The sequence below is a fragment of the Mustela nivalis genome, assembly GCF_964662115.1.
Source record: "Mustela nivalis genome assembly, chromosome: 1".
In the NCBI taxonomy this organism is placed as follows: Eukaryota; Metazoa; Chordata; class Mammalia; order Carnivora; family Mustelidae; genus Mustela; species Mustela nivalis.
In genome coordinates, this window is record NC_139020.1 from 200,279,489 (window position 1) to 200,299,461 (window position 19,973).

At 42.7% G+C, this 19,973-nt stretch overlaps 1 protein-coding gene across 1 annotated transcript in view; it reads right to left on the reverse strand.

Moving 5' to 3' along the window:
• Window positions 1-19,973, reverse strand: part of SACM1L (SAC1 like phosphatidylinositide phosphatase) — a 60,177-nt gene that overhangs the window by 21,564 nt on the left and 18,640 nt on the right. Inside the window, exons 2-11 of the mRNA XM_082705718.1 lie at window positions 19,667-19,764; window positions 16,594-16,668; window positions 15,242-15,369; window positions 12,826-12,975; window positions 10,144-10,203; window positions 9,243-9,276; window positions 4,864-4,965; window positions 2,443-2,528; window positions 1,555-1,641; window positions 990-1,058 (exon numbers count right to left, since the gene is read on the reverse strand). Of these exons, the coding sequence (XP_082561844.1) occupies window positions 990-1,058; window positions 1,555-1,641; window positions 2,443-2,528; window positions 4,864-4,965; window positions 9,243-9,276; window positions 10,144-10,203; window positions 12,826-12,975; window positions 15,242-15,369; window positions 16,594-16,668; window positions 19,667-19,764 (889 nt within the window). The remainder of the gene's footprint in view (window positions 1-989; window positions 1,059-1,554; window positions 1,642-2,442; window positions 2,529-4,863; window positions 4,966-9,242; window positions 9,277-10,143; window positions 10,204-12,825; window positions 12,976-15,241; window positions 15,370-16,593; window positions 16,669-19,666; window positions 19,765-19,973) is intronic.

The following is a 19,973-nucleotide window of genomic DNA, read 5'->3' on the forward strand; positions in this document are numbered from 1 at the left end:
AACACAAAAAAATGGGAGAAAACATTTGCAAAGCACATCTAATAAGGGATTAGTTGCAAAATATATAAAGAACTACCATAACTCAACAAAAACAACCACCCCCTGATTTAAAATGAGCAAAATACTTGAGTAGACCTATCTCCAAAGAAGACATACAGCTATCCAATATATACATGAAAAGAAGCTCAACATCACTAGTCATGCAAATCAAAACCGCAATGACACACCACTCCAGGACCATAAAAACAGCTATAATCAAAAAACAAAACAAAACAAACCCTGAAAATAACAAGTGTTGGCAAAGATGTGGAGAAAGCGGAACCCTGGAACACTGCAGTGGGAATGTAAAAGTAGCCACCGTGAAGAATAGTGGTGGTTCCTTAAAAAGTTCAACCTAGAATCACCATATGATCCAGCAATCAACTTCTAGGTATAGCCCTACAAGAAATGAAAGCAGGGATTCAAATGGATACCTACACACTGATGTTCAGAGCAGCACTATTCACAGTAACTACAATGTAGAAACAACCTCATGTCTCTCGACAGATAAATGGATAAACCAAGTATGGAACATACAAAGGAATGTTATCCGGTCCTCAAAAGGAATGAGATTTTGATACATGCTGTACCGTGGACAGACCTTAAGAACATTAAGCTCGATGAAATAAGCAAGACCCAAAGGAATCAGTATTCTATGATCCTCTTACATGGGGAACTTAGAATAGTAAAATTTATATAGGTAGAAAGTAGATGGTTACCAGGGGCTGAGGGCTGAAGGATAACAGGAAGTTATTGTTTAGCGGACACTGGATTTCTGTTTGGTGTGATGCAAAGTCCTGGAAATGGTCAATGGTGTGAGGAGCACAACACTTTCGAGCACATTAATGCCACTGAACTGCACACTTCACAACAGTTAAAATGGTACATGTTGTATTTTTTCAAATGTGAAGTTTTTTTTGTTCCCCCCAAGAAACAAGTAAGAAACCTACCAGGTTGATTATTACTTGTTTTCCATAAATAATTACTTGTGAATCAAAATGCCTTTGGAAACCATCCATCTAGAAAGAGAAAAAAGAATTATACGCTTTACCAAATGACACTATATTTATAAAACTTTTTAAAGTATCTCCTTCAATGTGCTGTTTGTATATTCGAGAGAATGACACTAGGATTGGGACCAGGTCTTCAAGGCGTTCTAAATAGCATGTCGTACGCAGCCATTATAAGCCGCTAGATTCTGAGCGAAAATACCATATTTTAATTCCAAGCACGGCCTCAAACAGAACACACCGAGGACTACAGAATGCCATGAAGCTGCAAATCTTACAGGACCTCTGAAGTCTGAATCCGCCATGCTGTCCCATCATCCACGAGTTTTCCGAGTTTTCCGCATTCCCAATGTGCCATCTCTGCAGCGTCTGGGCCAGAGGTTCAGCAGGTGCCGGAACCAGAGAGAATGGCTGCAGAGATGCTGGCTTCTGACTCGTGAGGATTCGGATTCATGACACGAAACTCCTATTTTTAGCCAAGGAGAAAAGCATAGAAGATACTCACGTGATTTGCTACTTTGTTGATTAGCGGCCGTGGTTTGTACTTGAGGTTTGGTCTTTGAGACCAGAAAACAGGTATTGATCCACGAGTCTAAAAGAAAAAGAGAAATATGAAAAGAAACATATACACAAACTTGTTTTTCTCAGCTTATCTCCTGTCTGGGGTGTGTGTGCATCACTGACCGCAAAGGGAAAAGCATGACTACAATCTACCAACTATGAGAGCAGTCTGTGGGTACCCACTCCTACAGCTTCCGTGGGAATACATTCAGAAAGGACTTTTCCTCCTGGCTTTATATACACGTTTACTACCTGGGGAGGGCACAGTTCTGTGTTTTCCCTAAGCTCCAAAATAAATGAATTTATCTACAAGCAATTATTAAGTTGTGTCTGTCACGTAGTCGGACATGATGGTAAAACTAGAAAATGCTTTATTGGTCCTCGAATGAGAATGTTCATGAACTTACAAATACGCTGAGCCACTACTGTTCTAGAGAACAAATGACCCACAGCACCGTAAGGCAGCAACAGGGGACAGACTGCCCCCAAAGATGCTGGGTGTGTAACGCCCTCGCCAGCTACCTTCTGTGCCATCATCACTGCCTTGAAGAAGTGGAGGGGGTGAAGCGGGGAAGTAGCTCCACCTCCATAACCCTTCAACCTCCTTTCCTCCCCTCTCCGTAGGGATTTAATTAATTCAAGGGCAGGAAATGTAGGCAGGTGAGCGCCAGGTGAAGGGAGTAGCTTTGTTCTGAGGGAAATTTCCCCACATCTCCGACAACAGTATTACTTTAAGAAGCAGGGGAGCCGAGGGAAATTTCAACACCAGGGCAGAAAGTCCGATGGAAGCAGAGGAGGGCTGGCGGGCCGCCTCACGGCCACGGCCACTTGCCTGTACAAATGAGGCCCTGCTCCCGTTGTAGTGCACAATTTGTTCTGTTTCTACAAAGTTAGCGGCGTGGCCTTCAGAATCAATTCCTAAATTGAAAAAAAAGTCAAAGTTAACTCAATTTCTTATGTAAGAGACCCATCAGAAACTCAGAAAATCCATTTAAACTTGGAAAGAATTAAGTCAGTTCATATTAGGGGGAAAATACTTGTAAAAATCAATTTCAGACAAATGCATGGTACACCATCCGAAAGCTACCAGAAGCTCACTCATTCCAACAGGCTTAAGGCAGTGTATTAAGGACCTATTAATAAATAGATGAAGTTGGTTGCTGTTTGATATATCAATTGTTTAGACATATAAAATTTCTCTGAAATAGTGTTTCTCAAACTTGAAAAGTATTTTCACGAAAAGTCAAATTCTCAAGGACCCCTGACAGGATGCCCACAGATCCCAGTTTGAAAAACACTATCTTGAAAGTTAAAACCATTAAACACAATATTAAATGCAAATATGGGTCACTATGTTAACAGTATTTTGTTGTAATAAGGAAAAGGGTCCAGCAGATGCTTATAATGATTTTAATTATCAAAATAAAAGCACAAAAATTCTATGATCCTAGAATTCTTGTAACTCCATGCTTTTCATTTAGAAAAGCACTGCTCTCAAGTGTTCAGTCTTAACGTCAGTTAGTCCTTTCAATCGCTTGAAGCAGTCCTCTACAATCTGTTCACATAATCCACGTGCATACGAGAAGCTTGTAGAGGCAACTCTCAAGCTGGTCCCTGACTCAAATTACCAAGTTATCGTAAAGAAATCAACAGATTTTTTTAACCAACTCAAATATTTCTTAACACCCTTTTCTATCTAGTTCTCAAACATAACATTTTAAGGTGAGGGAGATGGTTTTGTTAATAGTGACGGGGACAAAATTACTGAGTCAAATCGGAAATGAAAAGCTTCCTCAAAACCTTCTAAGATTACTTGTCAGAAGCATCTTCTACTTGGGTTCTTTCCATAATTCTCATTAAGGAGTATTTTCAGAAATTAGAGTGAGACTGGTGTGGGGGGTCGGGGCACAAGGAGGGAAGGAGGGAAGGACAGGAGGGGGGCCAGGGGCCAGGTGGGGTGGGAGACCTTTATGAAGTAATTTCCAAGATACATGAAATTTAAAAAAAAAAAAAAAAAAAAACAGAAAAAACCAAGGTGCAAGAAAATGTGCTCAGTATAGAACCAATGTCTACAAAAGGGGGAGGAGAACACACAACTGTAACAGCATAAAATAATGATCTGGGGGCGCCTGGGTGGCGCAGTGGGTTAAGCCTCTGCCTTCTGCTCAGGTCTTGATCTCAGGGTCATGGGATTGAGCCCAGCATTGGATTCTTTGCTCAGCAGGGAGCCTGCTTTCCACACCCCCCTCCGCCCTGCCCTAGGCCTGCCTCTCTGCCTACTTGTGAACTCTCTGTCAAATAAATAAAATCTTAAAAAAAAATAATAATGATCTGAAAGGATAAGAAGCTAACAACTGAGTAAGATGCAGCAGATGGCCTCAAAGCCAAGAAGTATTTGTATTGCATATCTGTTTACATTTCTTGATACCTGAACTACATGAATGCATTACCCATTCAAAAATTTAACGAAGACTATATCTTCAACCAAGAAAATCTAGTTATGAAGGAGTCGCTGATTCCAATTCTGGTTCTGCAATTTTGGGCCAGTTCACTTACTACATGCCTTTCTTTTGCTTTATTACCTATAATAAGGGAATAACCTTTAAAACTTTGTGGCCCGAAATGTCTACCGCTGATCTAATGGCCCACAGGATTTTATTCCGATACACCCTGGCTTACAAAAAAAGAAAAACAAAAGACAGAAAGAAAAGAAAATGGGACGAGTTAGGAAAAACTTCTTTTCATAAAGCCAGTAATTTTTAATGCAGATTTTAAAAAGCCTGGTTTAAGTCAATTAGCGTGCTGCTAGTACAAATCCTAGGGAATAAATGCTCGAAACGTCAATCTTTACAGTTGAAGGCATAAAGTCAAATGTCTAGCTTTATGCATACAAAGAAACCAAGAGTAATAAAAGAAAATACTTTCTGGTGTGAGTTTAGGCTGCTGAAACTACACTGAGTTCAACTAGCTTTCAGACATCCAGCGAACCACATGAGTAATTCCTCTTAAAGCAGTAAGAAGCAACCTATGGGTCTCATTAACATTTGCCATACTAACTACAGTAGCTGCAGGCAAGCACAGAAAACCTACCTAATTATTATAATGAAGCAGGAGATAATACTTAGTGAGGCTATCAAATGATAATGGGAACAAATGAAATACAAAAGGTTATAGTCATGTCACCGTATGACAAAACATTAATTAGTGACAGATAAAACCCAGTACTGAATCACGCTCACAATATCAATCTCACCTCTTACGTAATAGCGCACACCGGCTCTGAAACAACTCCTCCTTGAGATGAGAATCCAGTCAAAGTATTTTCCATTAATAGAACACGAGTGCATAGTAATAACTTAGCTAGGTTAAGAAAAATATTAACATTTATAGAAATCATAGGTATTGTTTCCAGAGGACATCTGAACCTATTTACCCTGGAAAGAACAACATTGTCTTTAAGAGAAAAATGAACCAAGAATGTACAATCTTTTTGGGTTCTTCAGGAATGTTCGCAAGCCTTTACTACTGTAATATTCAACTGTGAAGTCTGGTCAAGTCAGTAGTCCTATAATGATATATAGACAGTATGTTCAAGGGGTTGATTATATTGTTTGTATTTTGAAAATATGATTTCTTTTCCCTGCTATCATCAACCACTTTCTAAAAGTAAATTATCTACAACGCCAAAAGACCCTGCTTAGAATGAAAAACATAAAGTAGTTCTGCCTTCAAATAAGAAATGGAAAAGGGCAGGGTGCTAGGCTACTGCAATTAAAGAAACCAGAGAAATATATGTATAACTACAAATACAAATCAGTGATAACAGTTGGTATACATATGAAGATTTACAGATCCAACTGTGATTTAAGGATTATCCAGAAACAAATTCTGACTCTACCTTTTCCTTGAAACAGGAAAAGCGAAACCGAGTAAGAAAAAAACAGTATCTCCCCCCAAAGCTTTTCTTAATCTAAAACTACCTCCCTAGCAACTGGTAAAGGGTACCCGCTGTCCACCTGCTTGCTACCACTCAGCAACGCACAAGGCAAGCCCTCAGGGCCCCGCCTCTCTACCTCTGTGCCAGAATGAAGGGCTGCAGAAAGCCTCTGGAGATGGCAGGTCTCTTAAAACTATGTTATTAGGAAGTATAATAGAAAATAATACACAATGTATCTAAATATTTGCAAAAAGAGCCATATCTGGGGAACTACTGCTTCCCATTGTGGGGAGAGAGATGGCTTGATTAGGAAGGCAATGCCGCTTACTAAACTATATATATACTCAGAATTGGTTAAAATGACGTGTTTCCATTAAATATTGTCTGATCGTAACAAACATCACCGAACCCGCTCAGGCATCCACCCCACACACCCCCGGCAGCTCTGAAACACCGAGCGTGGGTACCTCTCCGTATCCAGTCCACGGGCAGACCGCTAGCCACTCGGTTCACCACTCCCTCGCTGGTCCTTCTAGTTCTGCCGCTGAGCAATCTGCTGGCTAGACTGGACAGTTTACTTTTTTTTACCTAAAAGGGATCATACTGTGTATGTTTTTGGCTTGCCCTTGCTCAGCCACACGTGCCTAGGGCTCCCTTACTGCTGGGGCTGGATTCTATTCCACCGGGTGAAGACGGGCTACACTAGTCTGGCCAGCCGACTGTCCAGGTTGTCTCCAGTTTCTGCTAGCAGAAAAGTGCTGCAAACAAACATTCTGGGGAAGGGACTCTAAGGAGCTAGGACTCTAGGTCATGGAGCAGATTCATCATCTGATTTTATTAGGAAATGCCAAACTCTTCTAAGAATTACTCTGACTTTTCATCTTTACCCCTTGATAATGTAAGGGGAAAGACACTTTTCTTTCACGGTCTCGAAGGCCTTACCTTTCCTGCTTTCTCATTTGTTTGGGTTTGCCCTCATCTTATCTTTTACATGTAACACTTTTTCTTAACACAACTGGAATCATCCATTATAGAGCATAACAGCACAGTAAATTAAGTATCTATGACCCACCCTCTTCAACTTCAGAACAGTACCAAAATGCTGATCTGTTAACTTCTACATCCTGTCCAAGTGCCTTCTTGCCCAGAAGCAGCAACTATTCTCAAGAGACCATACTCCTGCCTTTTTAATTTCACCACAGGCAACCATGACTTAAAAACACGTGGCTTGCTTAGACTTGAGTTTGTAAAAACAGCACCATGTTCCTGACCAACTTCAGCCCTTGTCTATTTCCACCAATAAGTTCCTAAGATTCATGCTTGGCGAGCACGAGCCAGTAGGCCACTCCTCCCCGGTGCCGTGTGCCATGTGCAAGCACCACACCACGAGAGCCCTCACTCTCCTCGGAGGGAACTCGTGGTGCTGGTTCCATCCAACAGTGGTGCTATGAACACTCTTGCAAACACCCATCATATGGACATATTGGGTATGCAAGGGGAAGTTCTGGTAAATTCACAAGAGAATGCCAAATTGTTCTTCAAAGTGATGGTCCTGATGGACACCAGCAATGTGAATTTCCAATGAGTCACCCTTCTCCTTGACCTGGGACCATCAGACTTAACGATGACTCATCCTGAACTCCCAATTCACTTTTCTTTAAAACCCACAGCACTAGAGAAGAATCTAAGGCTGTATTTATTCATTCATTTACCCACTACCTATTTTGGGTCAGGGCACAAAGATGAGTAAGGTATGAGCCTGCCCTTAGAGAACTAAGGATAGCACAGAAGGTGAGTGACTGCTTTATGAATCATTTCCTTAGATTACAAGAGAAATACATACACACTTTAAAGAATCCAGAAAGCATGGAAGGAACAAGAAGAAAATAAAAACCACAGAGCAGCCCAGCACCATGACAGAACAGAAACACCTCCGGTCTGGATCAGTGAGCTCCGCCCAGGGCCACACACTCCCACTTGGATGCCCCTGCCATACCTTCTCAGCCTCCAACACTCCTCCCTCCTCCCACTGACACAGTTTCCTGGTCCTCTGCGGAAATAAAAGCCATCCCCCTGTTCTCCCGCCACAGCTCTCTACCAACTGGCGTCCACATCCACCTGTCCGCTTCCCTTCCCGGTGCTGGAGGACCTGTGCACCTGTCACACACCACGAGGACGTCACTCCAGCACGTGACTGTGCTCTCCCCTTCTGCGAAACCTTCTCAAATGTCATATCCGCCATTTGGGGAGGCAAGTCAGGGGAGCACGTACATAATCTCCCTCTCGAATGTTCACACTGAACCAACCAGCACCCGATCAGCTGATTATCCCGAGCCTGCAGTCTTTCCATTTGCTTCACTCACCTGGGTGGCTCCCCTCTTCCTCGCTGCCCTTCGCTGGGTCACCCTCATTTCTCCTGTCCTTCCAGCTCACTCGCGCCAGCACTCCCCACCCCCCCACCACTCCCGTCCTCACTGAGGTCTGCAGTGTGTGGCTTCAGCAATTCTTCACCGTCTAGAACTCCCTCAGGCCATCTTCTTTCTCCAGGCCTTTGCTTTTCTCTAGATGCTTTCCTTCCTCTGATGAACTCATCAGTCTCATGGCTTTAACACCATCTGTGCCCAGATGACTCTCAAATTTATGTCTGCACCGTGACCTTCCCTTGTAAACTCCCGCCCCATTACTCCACCTTCTTCTGTGACATCTTGACTTGGAAGCTAGAGCATCTCAAGGTCAGCGTGTCCCGATGGAACTCTGGGTACTCTGGTCTCACCCCCACCTCCAGACGCTTCCACACATCGATGGCTGGCTGGCTGGCTTCCTTACACTTACTGTGGCCAGAAACCTTAGATTCGTACTAAACCCTCTTCTTCCATAGCCCATGTACAATTTTTCAGAAAATTCTGTAAGCTCTACCTTCAAGACAGATCTAGAGCCTGATCATTTCCACCACCATCCCTGCTACCATCCCGGCCCCAGGCCTGCACTACTGTAACTGCCTCTAACTAGCCTGGTACCCTCCCACGCTCGCCTCTGGCCCGCTCTCCACACCGCTGTCACAGTGAGCCTGTCCTATCCTGCCGATGTCCACTCGGATCACCGTTACAGCTCACACAGAGCCTGCAGGGCCCTGGATGCCCCAGACCTGGCTCCTTCCCTGAGCTGGATCCCTCCTGTCCATCCATAGTCGTCGCCTAGGTATGGCCCTGCCTCGAGGTTGCTGCTCCTGCCCAGCTGTTTGTATGTACTTCAAACACTGAAACTGTGTGACCCAGAAACTTATTAAAGCATTAGATTAAAGGTAAATAAAGGGGCGCCTGAGGGGCTCAGTGGGTTAAGCCTCTGTGTTCAGCTCGGGTCATGGGACCTTCGGCTGGGATCGAGCTCCGCATCAGGCTTTCTGCTCAGCAGGGAGCCTGCTTCTCCCCCTCTCTCTCTGCCTGTCTCTCTGCCTACTTGTGATCTCTCTCTCTGTCAAATAAATAACATCTTGAAAAAAAAAAGTTCATTTAAAAAATGGAAGGGGGTATCATTTATAACCAGTATTCTAAAATTTTATGGTAATGGGTTTGATTTTGTTATCAAGAGCAATTTCTGTTCATTCTAAAACACTCTCCTCATCCGAATGGGATTGTTCCTAAATCGGCCTCGTACTAATACAGAACTGAGGACAGGTAGACAACTGGAAAGGATACAGCCGTGCAACACTGGAAGCGCGAACCGATGGACCTGAAATGAAGAGAGACAGGACGCTGAGGAAAACACATGCTCTTCGAATGAAAAGAATCACTGCATGAAACATACTTACACTATGTAACAATATGCGGGTGTTATGGAGATAATATACAAATAAGGTTTGAAACTCATGGGTAATTTCTTTAAAAACGTCTCTCACATACTCTTGTCTTTCCAATTAAAACACGATTTGAGCATGTGATACAATCATTTAGGCTGAAGTGTGCAGGTTCTGGAACACTAATCAAACTGCATGAAGCCACCAGACATCTACCTCCCTCCCTGTCAGTCTTTGCCTATAGCACCTTCACTGCTCTGGGGAAAAGAGATACCCGTGCTAAGGTTTACAGCTCAAACTACTTTTCCAAAAGAAGCAAAATAAAAGAAAAGAAATAAAGACACTAGGCAAATCTATGAACCTAGGTGTGGTATGTTATACTTCCTGGCTGGGCCTCCCTGTTCCCCCTCATCTGTACCAACGAAGGACAGAGGAAGATGGCATCCGTGCGTGTCTCTCTCGGGTGACTGAAGACAAATGCAGAGTTCCGCATTTGCCCAGGGACCTCGTGGGGCCCCTCATTTCTCCACTACTGACCCACCAGGACCCCTTCTCTCTTACTCACAGAAAGCAATGTTCTTTTATGTAAGAATTTCTTCTTTTTAAGGCTTCTATGGGAGATCAGCTTAAAATCATTAGGCTTCTTCAAACCAGAACAATGCGAGGAGGCAGACCTATCAAAGCTCCTAAGTTATAAACTGAGTTATAACCAAAATCCCTGGTGATTAGGCAGCCATTTTACATGTGTAGCCAATTAGAACTTGGACTGAAACAGATAAGCAGGTTTTATTAGGGTCCATTACCTCTGGCTGGGCAGAAAGTTCTCTTAGAAGATGACCATTCCACACAAACCGCTGATCTGCCTGAGAAGGAAGATATAAAATTAATCAAGTAGCACCTGCCAACCCGAGTTTCTACAAAACGAAAACTTTTCACAATCAGAGTCTCCACCTGGCGGCTACGGGCAGGTCTTCCCCTCAAACCCACCCCTCCTCGGGGTGTCCTGTCCCACTGGCTCAGGCAGAAACCTAGGAGTCCTCTGGGGTCGGTCTTTCTTTTATCTGTAGTCAACTGCCAAGTCCTACATCTCTTTCCAAATCCGCCCCCTCTCCTACATCCCTGCTCCCACAGGCCTGGCTAGCACTTGATCTGCCCTAACTACTGTGGGCAGCTGCCCCCCCTCCCCCACTCCTGTCTCGGCCTCCCCCCTCCCACCCACCCCTCCACATGCTGCCGGCAGAAGCTCTCCAACGCGACCCGTCTCCTGTCTGCTGGGGAGTCTTTTTTTTTTTTTTTAATTTTTACTCATTTTATTTCACAGACAAAGATCACAAGTAGGCAGAGAGGCAGGCAGAGAGAGAGGAGGAAGCAGGCTCCCTGCTGAGCAGGGAGCCCGATGCGGGGCTCGATCCCAGGACCCTGGGATCATGACCTGAGCTGAAGGCAGAGGCTTTAACCCACTGAGCCACCCAGGCGCCCCCTGCTGGTGAGTCTTCACGGGCTCGCTGTCACCTACAGAACAGCCCTCTACAGGGCCTAACCCTCGCTGGCGTCTGGCAGCGCCTCCAGGAACCACCTGCCGGTATCCCTGGCCGCTCTTTCACACTATAAATACAGGAGAAGTTCTCTCAACAACACGGGAGGTTGACCAACTCTCTGTTCTCTTTACAAAACACACCTATAGACCGCCACTCTGCCACCCTCCCAAGTCCCGGGAGAGGCCACAACCGGGCTCGCGGCCCACTTCGCCGCTCAGGTGTGCGCTCGCCATCGCAGGCCGCCAGCTGCACTTGGTAGCCATCACGACATAACCAAGCTCAGGGTCGTACCACATCAGTGAGACAGGACTTAAAAACAAACGACTTTTTTTTGGAGAGCTGAATGATAACAGAACTTAAAGCAATTAAAGGCAAGCTGCTGAATCAATACAGCTGTTGGAGCCGCAGGAGGAGGGACAGCTCTGGAAGGTCCGAGAAACGGTCAGAATCTACAGGATTCTGCCAACAGACCGCTCTGTGGGTGTCCAAACCTCTACCGGTTCAAACTGGAGAAGTGAAAGGGATGTACTTTCCACAGGGATCAAGGAAGCCAAAACAAAGAAAAGCTTACAATTAGTCCTTAACCAAAAAATCGACCAGTTGGTGTCGAATTTTATGTTTTTAGTCAGACAAAATGTCTAAGATATGTATGGTTCATCTGTCACCTTCACGATTTCCTACATGAACTCTGACTCTTGAGAAGCTGACAAATTCCCTTCCCAGCATGCAGGACACTTGTCTCAGTTTTGCATCGCACTGCCACCGCCTCCCACTGCCCCCTAACCACGATGGCCCATTCAGAACAGCCTTCGGTCTCCATTCACAAGCACCCTCCTTTGTAAAGTCATCCCCAGCTCCCCCCAGACCGAGTGAGACCCAAGTTTCCCTTGGGATCCCACTCCATTTTGGCATAGGCCTCATCGCAGCGATGGTCCCTTATTCTGTGACTGCCCAGACTTCTGCTTCCCCAGGAGGCCACAGGCTCCCACAAGGGACCACCCTTTCTGTTCCGTGTCCCCACTGGCTAGTGTAGCGACTGGTACACAGCAGGCATCTGAGAGACGTCTCGTAAACAAATGGAGAACACAGCACAGCAACTGCTTTTAAAAGCAACCGTCTCTGCAGTTAAAAGACAAATTGCTTGATTGCTTAGCTTACATCTAAATTTACGTCCAAGCCTACATATAATTTTCCTAGATTAGAGTACAAAATCTTAAAAGAGCCAGTCAACAAAAATATTGATTTGGGGTAGACCATATGAAATTATCATTTTTACTGGTCGAAAATGGTCAGTGACTGGCAATTTCATAGGGGCCAGCCTAACAAGTAACAGACAGCAACCTTTACAATTCGGTCTGACCCCTAAACACATCTAAAGTCTGTTACTAAAATATCCAGGCAGCAATCATCCAGGTTCCTGAACAGCAGGAACTTTAGGATAATACCATTTGAGGACCTAGTTTTAAAGATACGCTCATATTTAAAAAGAAGGCGGGCAGGGCAAAATAACAACCAAAAAACCCACCTTAAATCACTATTTTTCAAGTTCTTATATTAGTAAATTCTTACTTTTCTAGTTATAAAAACCACTGCAGAAAGAATATCACCTAGAGGCATGTTAATTTTATAAGGACAAATATGTTGTTAACACTAGTAACTCAGGAAACTACCGGCATGTCTGTTGAGCCTCTACTTCTCAATTCTTGTACCACTGGTTCTCAGTCCTGTCTGGGCCACACAGACCGATTCTGGGATCCTGAATTTGCAATTGTGATGGGTACTGAAAACACAGTGTGTTTTCAACCCCACACGTGAGTCTGACATAGCCAGGATTGCGAAAAAGCGGTAAATATTTTTATGGATGACATAGAGCTATATCCCTTTAAAAAAAAAAAAAAGAAAAAAGAAAAGAAAAGCAAAATAAGGAAAAATAAAGATGAAGCTTACCCTTTCCAAAAGACTCATTTCTTGGAATTCCGGACTAGTGTTAGACAGCCGCTGCAAAGTATGGGTCAAATCGTACGTCGTTGAGAAGTAAAACCCATCCACATTCAGGACGTGGTTTATCATGGCTAGGAAAGTTTTATTATCTTGTAACTGTTAACAAAGGGGAAGAAAACATCAGTGTGTCTCAGACTCGAAACGGACTCTGTCCTCATCTGTGAGCCCACCGGCCCTGTTAAATGCCACTGGCACAAGTGAGACAGGAGAACGCTCACCATCTCCCCAGAACCTAGGCCAGCTCCTGCCCACCGAGGAGGTTCAGTGGACAGCATGGGGGTATTATTATATTAACTGATGGGCTGCATCTCCTGCCCTTTAGGGGCAAAACTTAACTTTAACTTCTAATGGGCAGAAGTTACTTTAACAGAACATCACGGCCTTAGGTGATGACCTTCCACATGTCTGACCCTTTAGAGACTCTCTTTCATCCTCACAACAAAGCCTGCAGTTTAGTGTAATTACTCTCATCTGACAAGTGAAAAATATAAAGTCATGAGAGGCCCAATAACACAGCGAGTAAATAACAAGGGAGTAATATTATCCACATTCCTAAGAAATTTTACTGGGCTAGATGGGAATTAAATTATTTTTTTTTTAAATGCAAAGATTAGGGGCGCCTGGGTGGCTCAGTCATTAAGCCTCCGCCTTTGGCTCAGGTCATGATCTTAGGATCCTGGGATCAAGCCCCACATCAGGTTCCCTGCTCAGCGGGAAGCCTGCTTCTCCCTCTCCCACTCCCCCGCTTGTGTTCCCTCTCGCTGTCCAATAAATAAATAAAATGAAATAAAATGCAAGGATTAAAGAAAAAAGTCCAGTAAAATAATACTTAGTTTTATTTTCTGATAATCACTTTAGCTGAATACTGGGACATTTATTTTTATCCTTACTTTAAGAAATAATTGATAATGTCTGGTAATGTTTAATGATTAACATGTTAATTTACCTGTTACAAATCTATATATTACAAAATTTTTAATTCAGGCTCAGATAATATATAATGTCTGATATATACACATGTATTTTTTTAGAATATATATATATATATATATATATATATATTTTTTTTTTTTTTAAAGAACAAAAGGTACCAGCAAAGCACATGCAGTGGGCAATGTTAAAATAAGTTGCACGGCTGACAAGCAAGTACAGCAATCAAGAAAAAACGGTTCAGGTAAATATTACTGAGCTATTAAATAAATACAACCATTTTTATTGCCTTAAACACCATGTGTTATAGGGGTGAACATATTGATCTGTGGAGTATCTTTTCTATACCCTGTCATACACCTTTCTTTTCTTTTTTCTTTTAAAGATGTATTTATTTATTTAAGAGAGAAAGAGAGAGAAGAAGAGAGAGAGAAAGAAAGAGGGCTCTCTGCTGAGCACGGAGCCCAGTGCTGGGCCCAATCCCAGGACCCTGAGATCATAACCTGAGCCAAAACCAAGAGTTCGGCTGCTCACAGAGGTACCCAGGTGCCCCTAATTGTCTTCTCTTACCCTGACACCTCATCCTTGGCACTCTCCAGGTCAGGGAATAGCCCGAAGAGTCCCCTTCCTGGGGAGTCTATCGCAGGCATCACTTCCTCTGGGACATCTTCAAGTCTCTCATAACAACCACGTCATTACGAATGTCGAGAAGTTCACCTTCACTAAGACCCCGGGCTACAGACCGAGAGCCTCGTGAAGGGCAAGCACGGGCATTCCCAGGGTCAGCCACGGCTTCTCTACCCAACCCAGGTTCAACCCCAACTTCCCTCCTAGAGCTGCTGCTTTTTTGTTCCTTTGCATTCCAGCTTGCTGCGCCAGTGCTTGATGTCACGTACCATGATAACTAAAATTTAAACCGCTTTGTTGGGGGATTGCATTCCCTAACACCTGAAGTAGGGTAACTAACTGAAAGACGCACGTACACAATTTGTGCTAAAGGGGTGCCGCTGGGACATCCACACACACGCTGCTGTCCCCATGCAGCAAACGCAAAGAAAAATTCTTTCTCTGGACAAGGTGGGAATGAGAGGGGGTCAGCAGAACTTCAAAGGCATCTCACATTTTCTTTCTTTGCGAAAAGGATATGAAGTTAATTCTGGTTGCTGGCTATAGGCGCTTTTTCTGTTTGTCCTTTTCTCTACATATAAAATTTCAAAACTCAAGAATCTGAGTCAGTTTTTAAAAACAAACCAACCAACAACAGTAAGATACAGAAAGGACTTTTAGAAAGTATGTGTGTAGAGGAACCCTGCTTGTTGGACTGTTGAAATCCTTGGGCTTAAAAGAAATCCATCCGGTGTTCCTTGTCCCACTGCCCCCAGCGTCTTGACGACGTCAGCTTTTGCAACGAGCAAGTGATTTCGGTTCTTACCTGAATATCAGTTAAGTGCAACATCGTCTTCTTATAAGAAAGGATGTCAAAATCTGTTGCTTTCCAGATGACATGATTGAAAAATTCCCCTATTTTTGTCTTTTTGGTAATAACGATTAGATAGTTACCTGCAAAAAACACACACAACATGACTAGAAAGGAGGCGACTCGAAGGCCAATAGTGGCACTCTACACAGTTAAGAGGCCAACAGTCGGACCGCACAGGGCCGCACAGATGAAAGGCCTATGACTTTTTTTTTTTTTTTTTTTTAAAGGAAATCTTAGGATTTGTGAATAGAAAGAACAGGGCATTATTTAGAAGAGATCCTACTGAAAACTCAAATCTTTTCTCAAAAAAATAAAAGTAAAAGCAGTGATCTTACCAGATGGGAGAGTAAAGTCAGAAAACGCTTCTTTCCCTCTCTGGCATATAGGCCTCTGCTAATGCGTTTCCTAGCGTGTAGCTTAAAGCATCATGTGTCATGAGATCTGACCACTCCCGGAGAGGGGTTAATGTCCTGTCTACACCACCCCTATGGCCTCTGTGTCATTATAAATGGCAGAGAAATGTGCTGGGGTGATATCACTATCTGGTCCTTGCAGGATCACGAAGATGAACAGTCCAGAATTAAGAAGGCATCACAGCACCAGGAATAATACCCTAAAAATGATCCTGACCACTGCTTCCTCCCACAAATAAAACAGGGTAAGCCTTTACCACTAACTTAATTCTTAAGCTCCATTCAAGGCTCTTCGCACAAGTGTCCTTCCAGGAAGTCTTCCTGTGAACACCTCTCTCCTGGAACTTGTCACATCGTACTACAATGATTTACTACCTAAAAACATCTCTCACTAGACTGTAAACTGTAGGGGAAAAAAAAAAAGGGCCTGGCATCTTCTATAACTTAGCATCTAGCACACTGCCTGGTAATACAGGAATTTTCATTTCAATGAAATGAAATTTAGGTAAACAAAATCTCCTTAATAACTCAGAACCAGGTAGCATTCTCCAACCCACACTAGGTCATATCCAACCTCCATATGGGGCTAACGGTAGAGGATACTCTGGTTCATCAGTGCATTAAAATGTTTACTTAATTTATGAAAAATGTCTAGTTAACTAGGGATTTCAACTCCAGTTGAAATAAAACCAAAAGCGAAACTTTTTTCAACAGAACCTTCAGGATGATCGATTTTACCACTTGTCATCTGGAGTATGTCACTTTTAGAAATTAATGACAAATATCTAGCCTACAGATTTACTGCCTTGAGCATGATAGGAAGTATGCCTTCATCTTATACTGTGTCAATTTAATTAACTTCTTTGCCCATCTTGGCTTATTTTTTCTTACCTGCCACCAGACGGATTGTACCCAGTATACCGAATATTGGTCTTGTAACAGCTGAAGGAGGAACATCTTTCTTGACTTTAAATGAGAAAAAAAAAAGGAAAAGAAAAAAATCACATAGAAGCACCTCACCGATACAAAAAGAGATGTAGTTTGACTTCTGTAGTTACTTGAAAATTAGTATGCATGATTTATTCTAAGAAAGCAATAGTCCTTCATGAGTCGTAGACCTCCATTTTGGCAAAATATAAAATAAAGGTGTCCATGTGATGTATAAAAGCCACTGCCTATCTAGAATAAGGTGTCCAAAGTAACATGCTTCTGAATCCTCAGAAAGTAAATCATGAGGTATTTCTATAGTCATTTCTTTTAAAAAGATTTTATTTATCTATCTGACAGACAGAGATCGCAAGTAGGCAGAGAGGCAGGCAGAGAGAGAGGAAGGGAAGCAGGCTCCCCACTGAGCAGAGAGCCCGATGTAGGGCTCGATCCCAGGACCCTGGGATCACAGCCTGAGCCAAAGGCAGAGGGTTTAACCCACTGAGCCACCCAGGCGCCGCTTTATGGTCATTTTTTAACCAAATTTATTCAACCTCTTGCCAGAAACTAAGTCCATGTTCATTTAAGGGAACTAGAAAGTTAATGAGGAAGAAGGCATGAATTTAACACCAACATGCAACTAATGGAACGCAAACAGAGACTTGCCCATCCACCTCTACAAATACGGGAAACAGAAGCAAGACCAAAGGGACAGAGGAGGAAGGAAATGCAGGTGTGCAGGGAGCCACCACCATTAACCGTGACTTTACCAATAATGCCCTTCATAACAAAAAAGTATCTTTGATTATACAGTTCATTTCATAATCGTTAAACTTTAAGTCAACGTGTTTCACAAAACACATTTATAGAACTCTAGGGAATAATGTCCCAGAGCGGGAAAGGTAAGGGTCCCCATCAAATGCGCTGATTTTGCTGTAGACACGCACGTCACCTCTCTTCCCTCTCTCAGGGTCATATAAGGCCTGGGTCTCTGAGGAGGCCTACAGGGGAACAAAGCTGCTCCCTGGTTTCATTCACAGTTCCCCGATTCATGTGGCTATACAATTTTTCTTTCACAGTTTCATTACTATCCTTGAACTCATTCCACAGTTTCATTACTATCCTAGAACTCATTCTGAAACACTGCTGTCAATCCAAGTCCTATTTCTTAAAGGCAGTCCTGTTACTCAGCATAAAGTAATTCCGAATAAGGTCTGAAGTTCACTTCTGTTCCTCTCGGTGATTCAATTTACTTAGCAACGCTATGCTACGATTAACAAACATGACGAATATGGGAATGCCAGTGTGGTGAAAAGCTTAGAGAAAATCCTGAATATACCAAGATCATCTGATAAACCTGAATGTACTATTTATGGATGCAGTTCTAAGTTACATTAACTGGAGTATAATAACAATAAAACTGGTAATTCCTAAGAATACATGTTAGTTCATAGAAGGGAAAAAAAAAAAAAATCCCTCTTTCCGGGGCAATGGTCTGCATTCCCAACGGCTAAAAAAAAAAAAGAAAAAGAAAAAAGTTGCAGAGCAACTTGAGTACTGTGCGTGAGTCAGCCCCTCATCACCACTGGCTTTGGGTCAATGTATTTCTTCAAGTGTTTACTAATGACTACTTGGTGTCCTTTTTACATCCAAATTATTGGTGACCTTTAGCACTGTCCCGTCTAATGGATCTGCAATTTCTACCTACAAATAAATGTCACTGAAAGGTCAAAAATAATTGAAAGCACATCCGTGCTAAAGCTTTTATAGGACACCAGATTGTAGCAACACAGTCTAAAGAAGCAGCGTTACTACACTTTAGAAGGGCCCTAACATTGGTAAAAACCAATCAGCTCTCTTGAGAAAGCAGCCACCAACCAACAGACATGGGAAATGCCAAATTATCAAACTAAACCAGACCACTAATTCCATCTGGTCAAAGGAAAACTATATATAGTACTTAACAGAATAACCAGATAACTAAGAAAATAGAAATTTAGAGCCATACCCTTCTTATACATTACTATCCTATTCAAAGTATTTTCATATTTTACTTTATCTATTCAAAGGATATTTATACTGACTGAATTCCTACTCTGTGGTTACTCAAAAACTGTACTTAAAAAAAAGACGGAGGGGCGCCTGGGTGGCTTAGTCAGTTAAGTGTCTGTCTTAGGTTCAGGTCATGATCCTGGGGTCCTGGGATTGAGCCCCACATTGGGCTCCCTGCTTGGTGGAGAGCCTGCTTCTTCCTCTCCCTCTGCCGCTTCCCCTGCTTGTGGCTGCTCTCTCTGTCAAATGAATAAATAAAATCTTAAAAAAAAGAAAAAGAAAACTCTTTCTAGAGGTGAATATTTAAACACCTGAAATATGAAATTCTAAATGTTGTATCACGTGGTACACTAATTTATCACCAAAACTGTTTCACTTTTAATCAGTATATCGTTTATTTGGGGGGGAAAATTGCTTTTCACACACTAGAGAAGCAAAACCGAAATATAACTGGAAAAACAGACAAGATATAGACAGATAAAGCTTAGGAACATTACTTGCCTACAATACAAGTTTTAGTCAATGATACATACATATATATATATTTTTTCATTTATTAAATTATACTCAGTCATGAATATTTTCAAAACCTAAAGCAGCTGTTAAAATTCCGCACACTTATTGCTCAAACAACTTTCTTGCCCTCCAATACCTTAAGTCTCACAGCTAGAAAGGAACTGCCCTCAACAAAACCGATCCTGTTAAAGTACAGATAGGGGAAGTAAAAAAGAAATAATTATGTTTTTAAATCCTTACGGACAGTAAAACTTTCGAGATCATTCCTCCTTTTTAGAACAAGGGAGGAAGCATAAAACAAAAGGCATAAAAATCAAATGAGGCAGCAGGAATTCAAATTTATAAGATAAGGCTCAGAGCCACACACGGAGACAGCCCCGATCCGTTTACTTGAATTACTACTGCCTCGGTACAGAGTCTCTCTGGGCTGCTCCTGCCCCCGCCCCATCCCCCCACTGCTGAGAGCTACCTGACAGGGTAACTTCCGTGGACACACGGTCAATGACAAGTACGTCGTCTGCTCCATCATCACAGGCTTCCACATAAAATTTTTCAGGTGTGACGTGCCTAAGAAGAAATTAAAAACCATAAATAACCACAGCAGATGAAATTCAGGCTTCTTTAAAAAACAAAACAAAACAAAACAAAAAAACCTAATTATCGTAACAGTTTCTGCATTGCTTAAATCTGACATCAAACTGATTTCCCAGCTACTGAATAAATGTTTTTGCTGTCCTGACACATTCCCAGCAACTGTTTTCACTGGTGCACTAAGC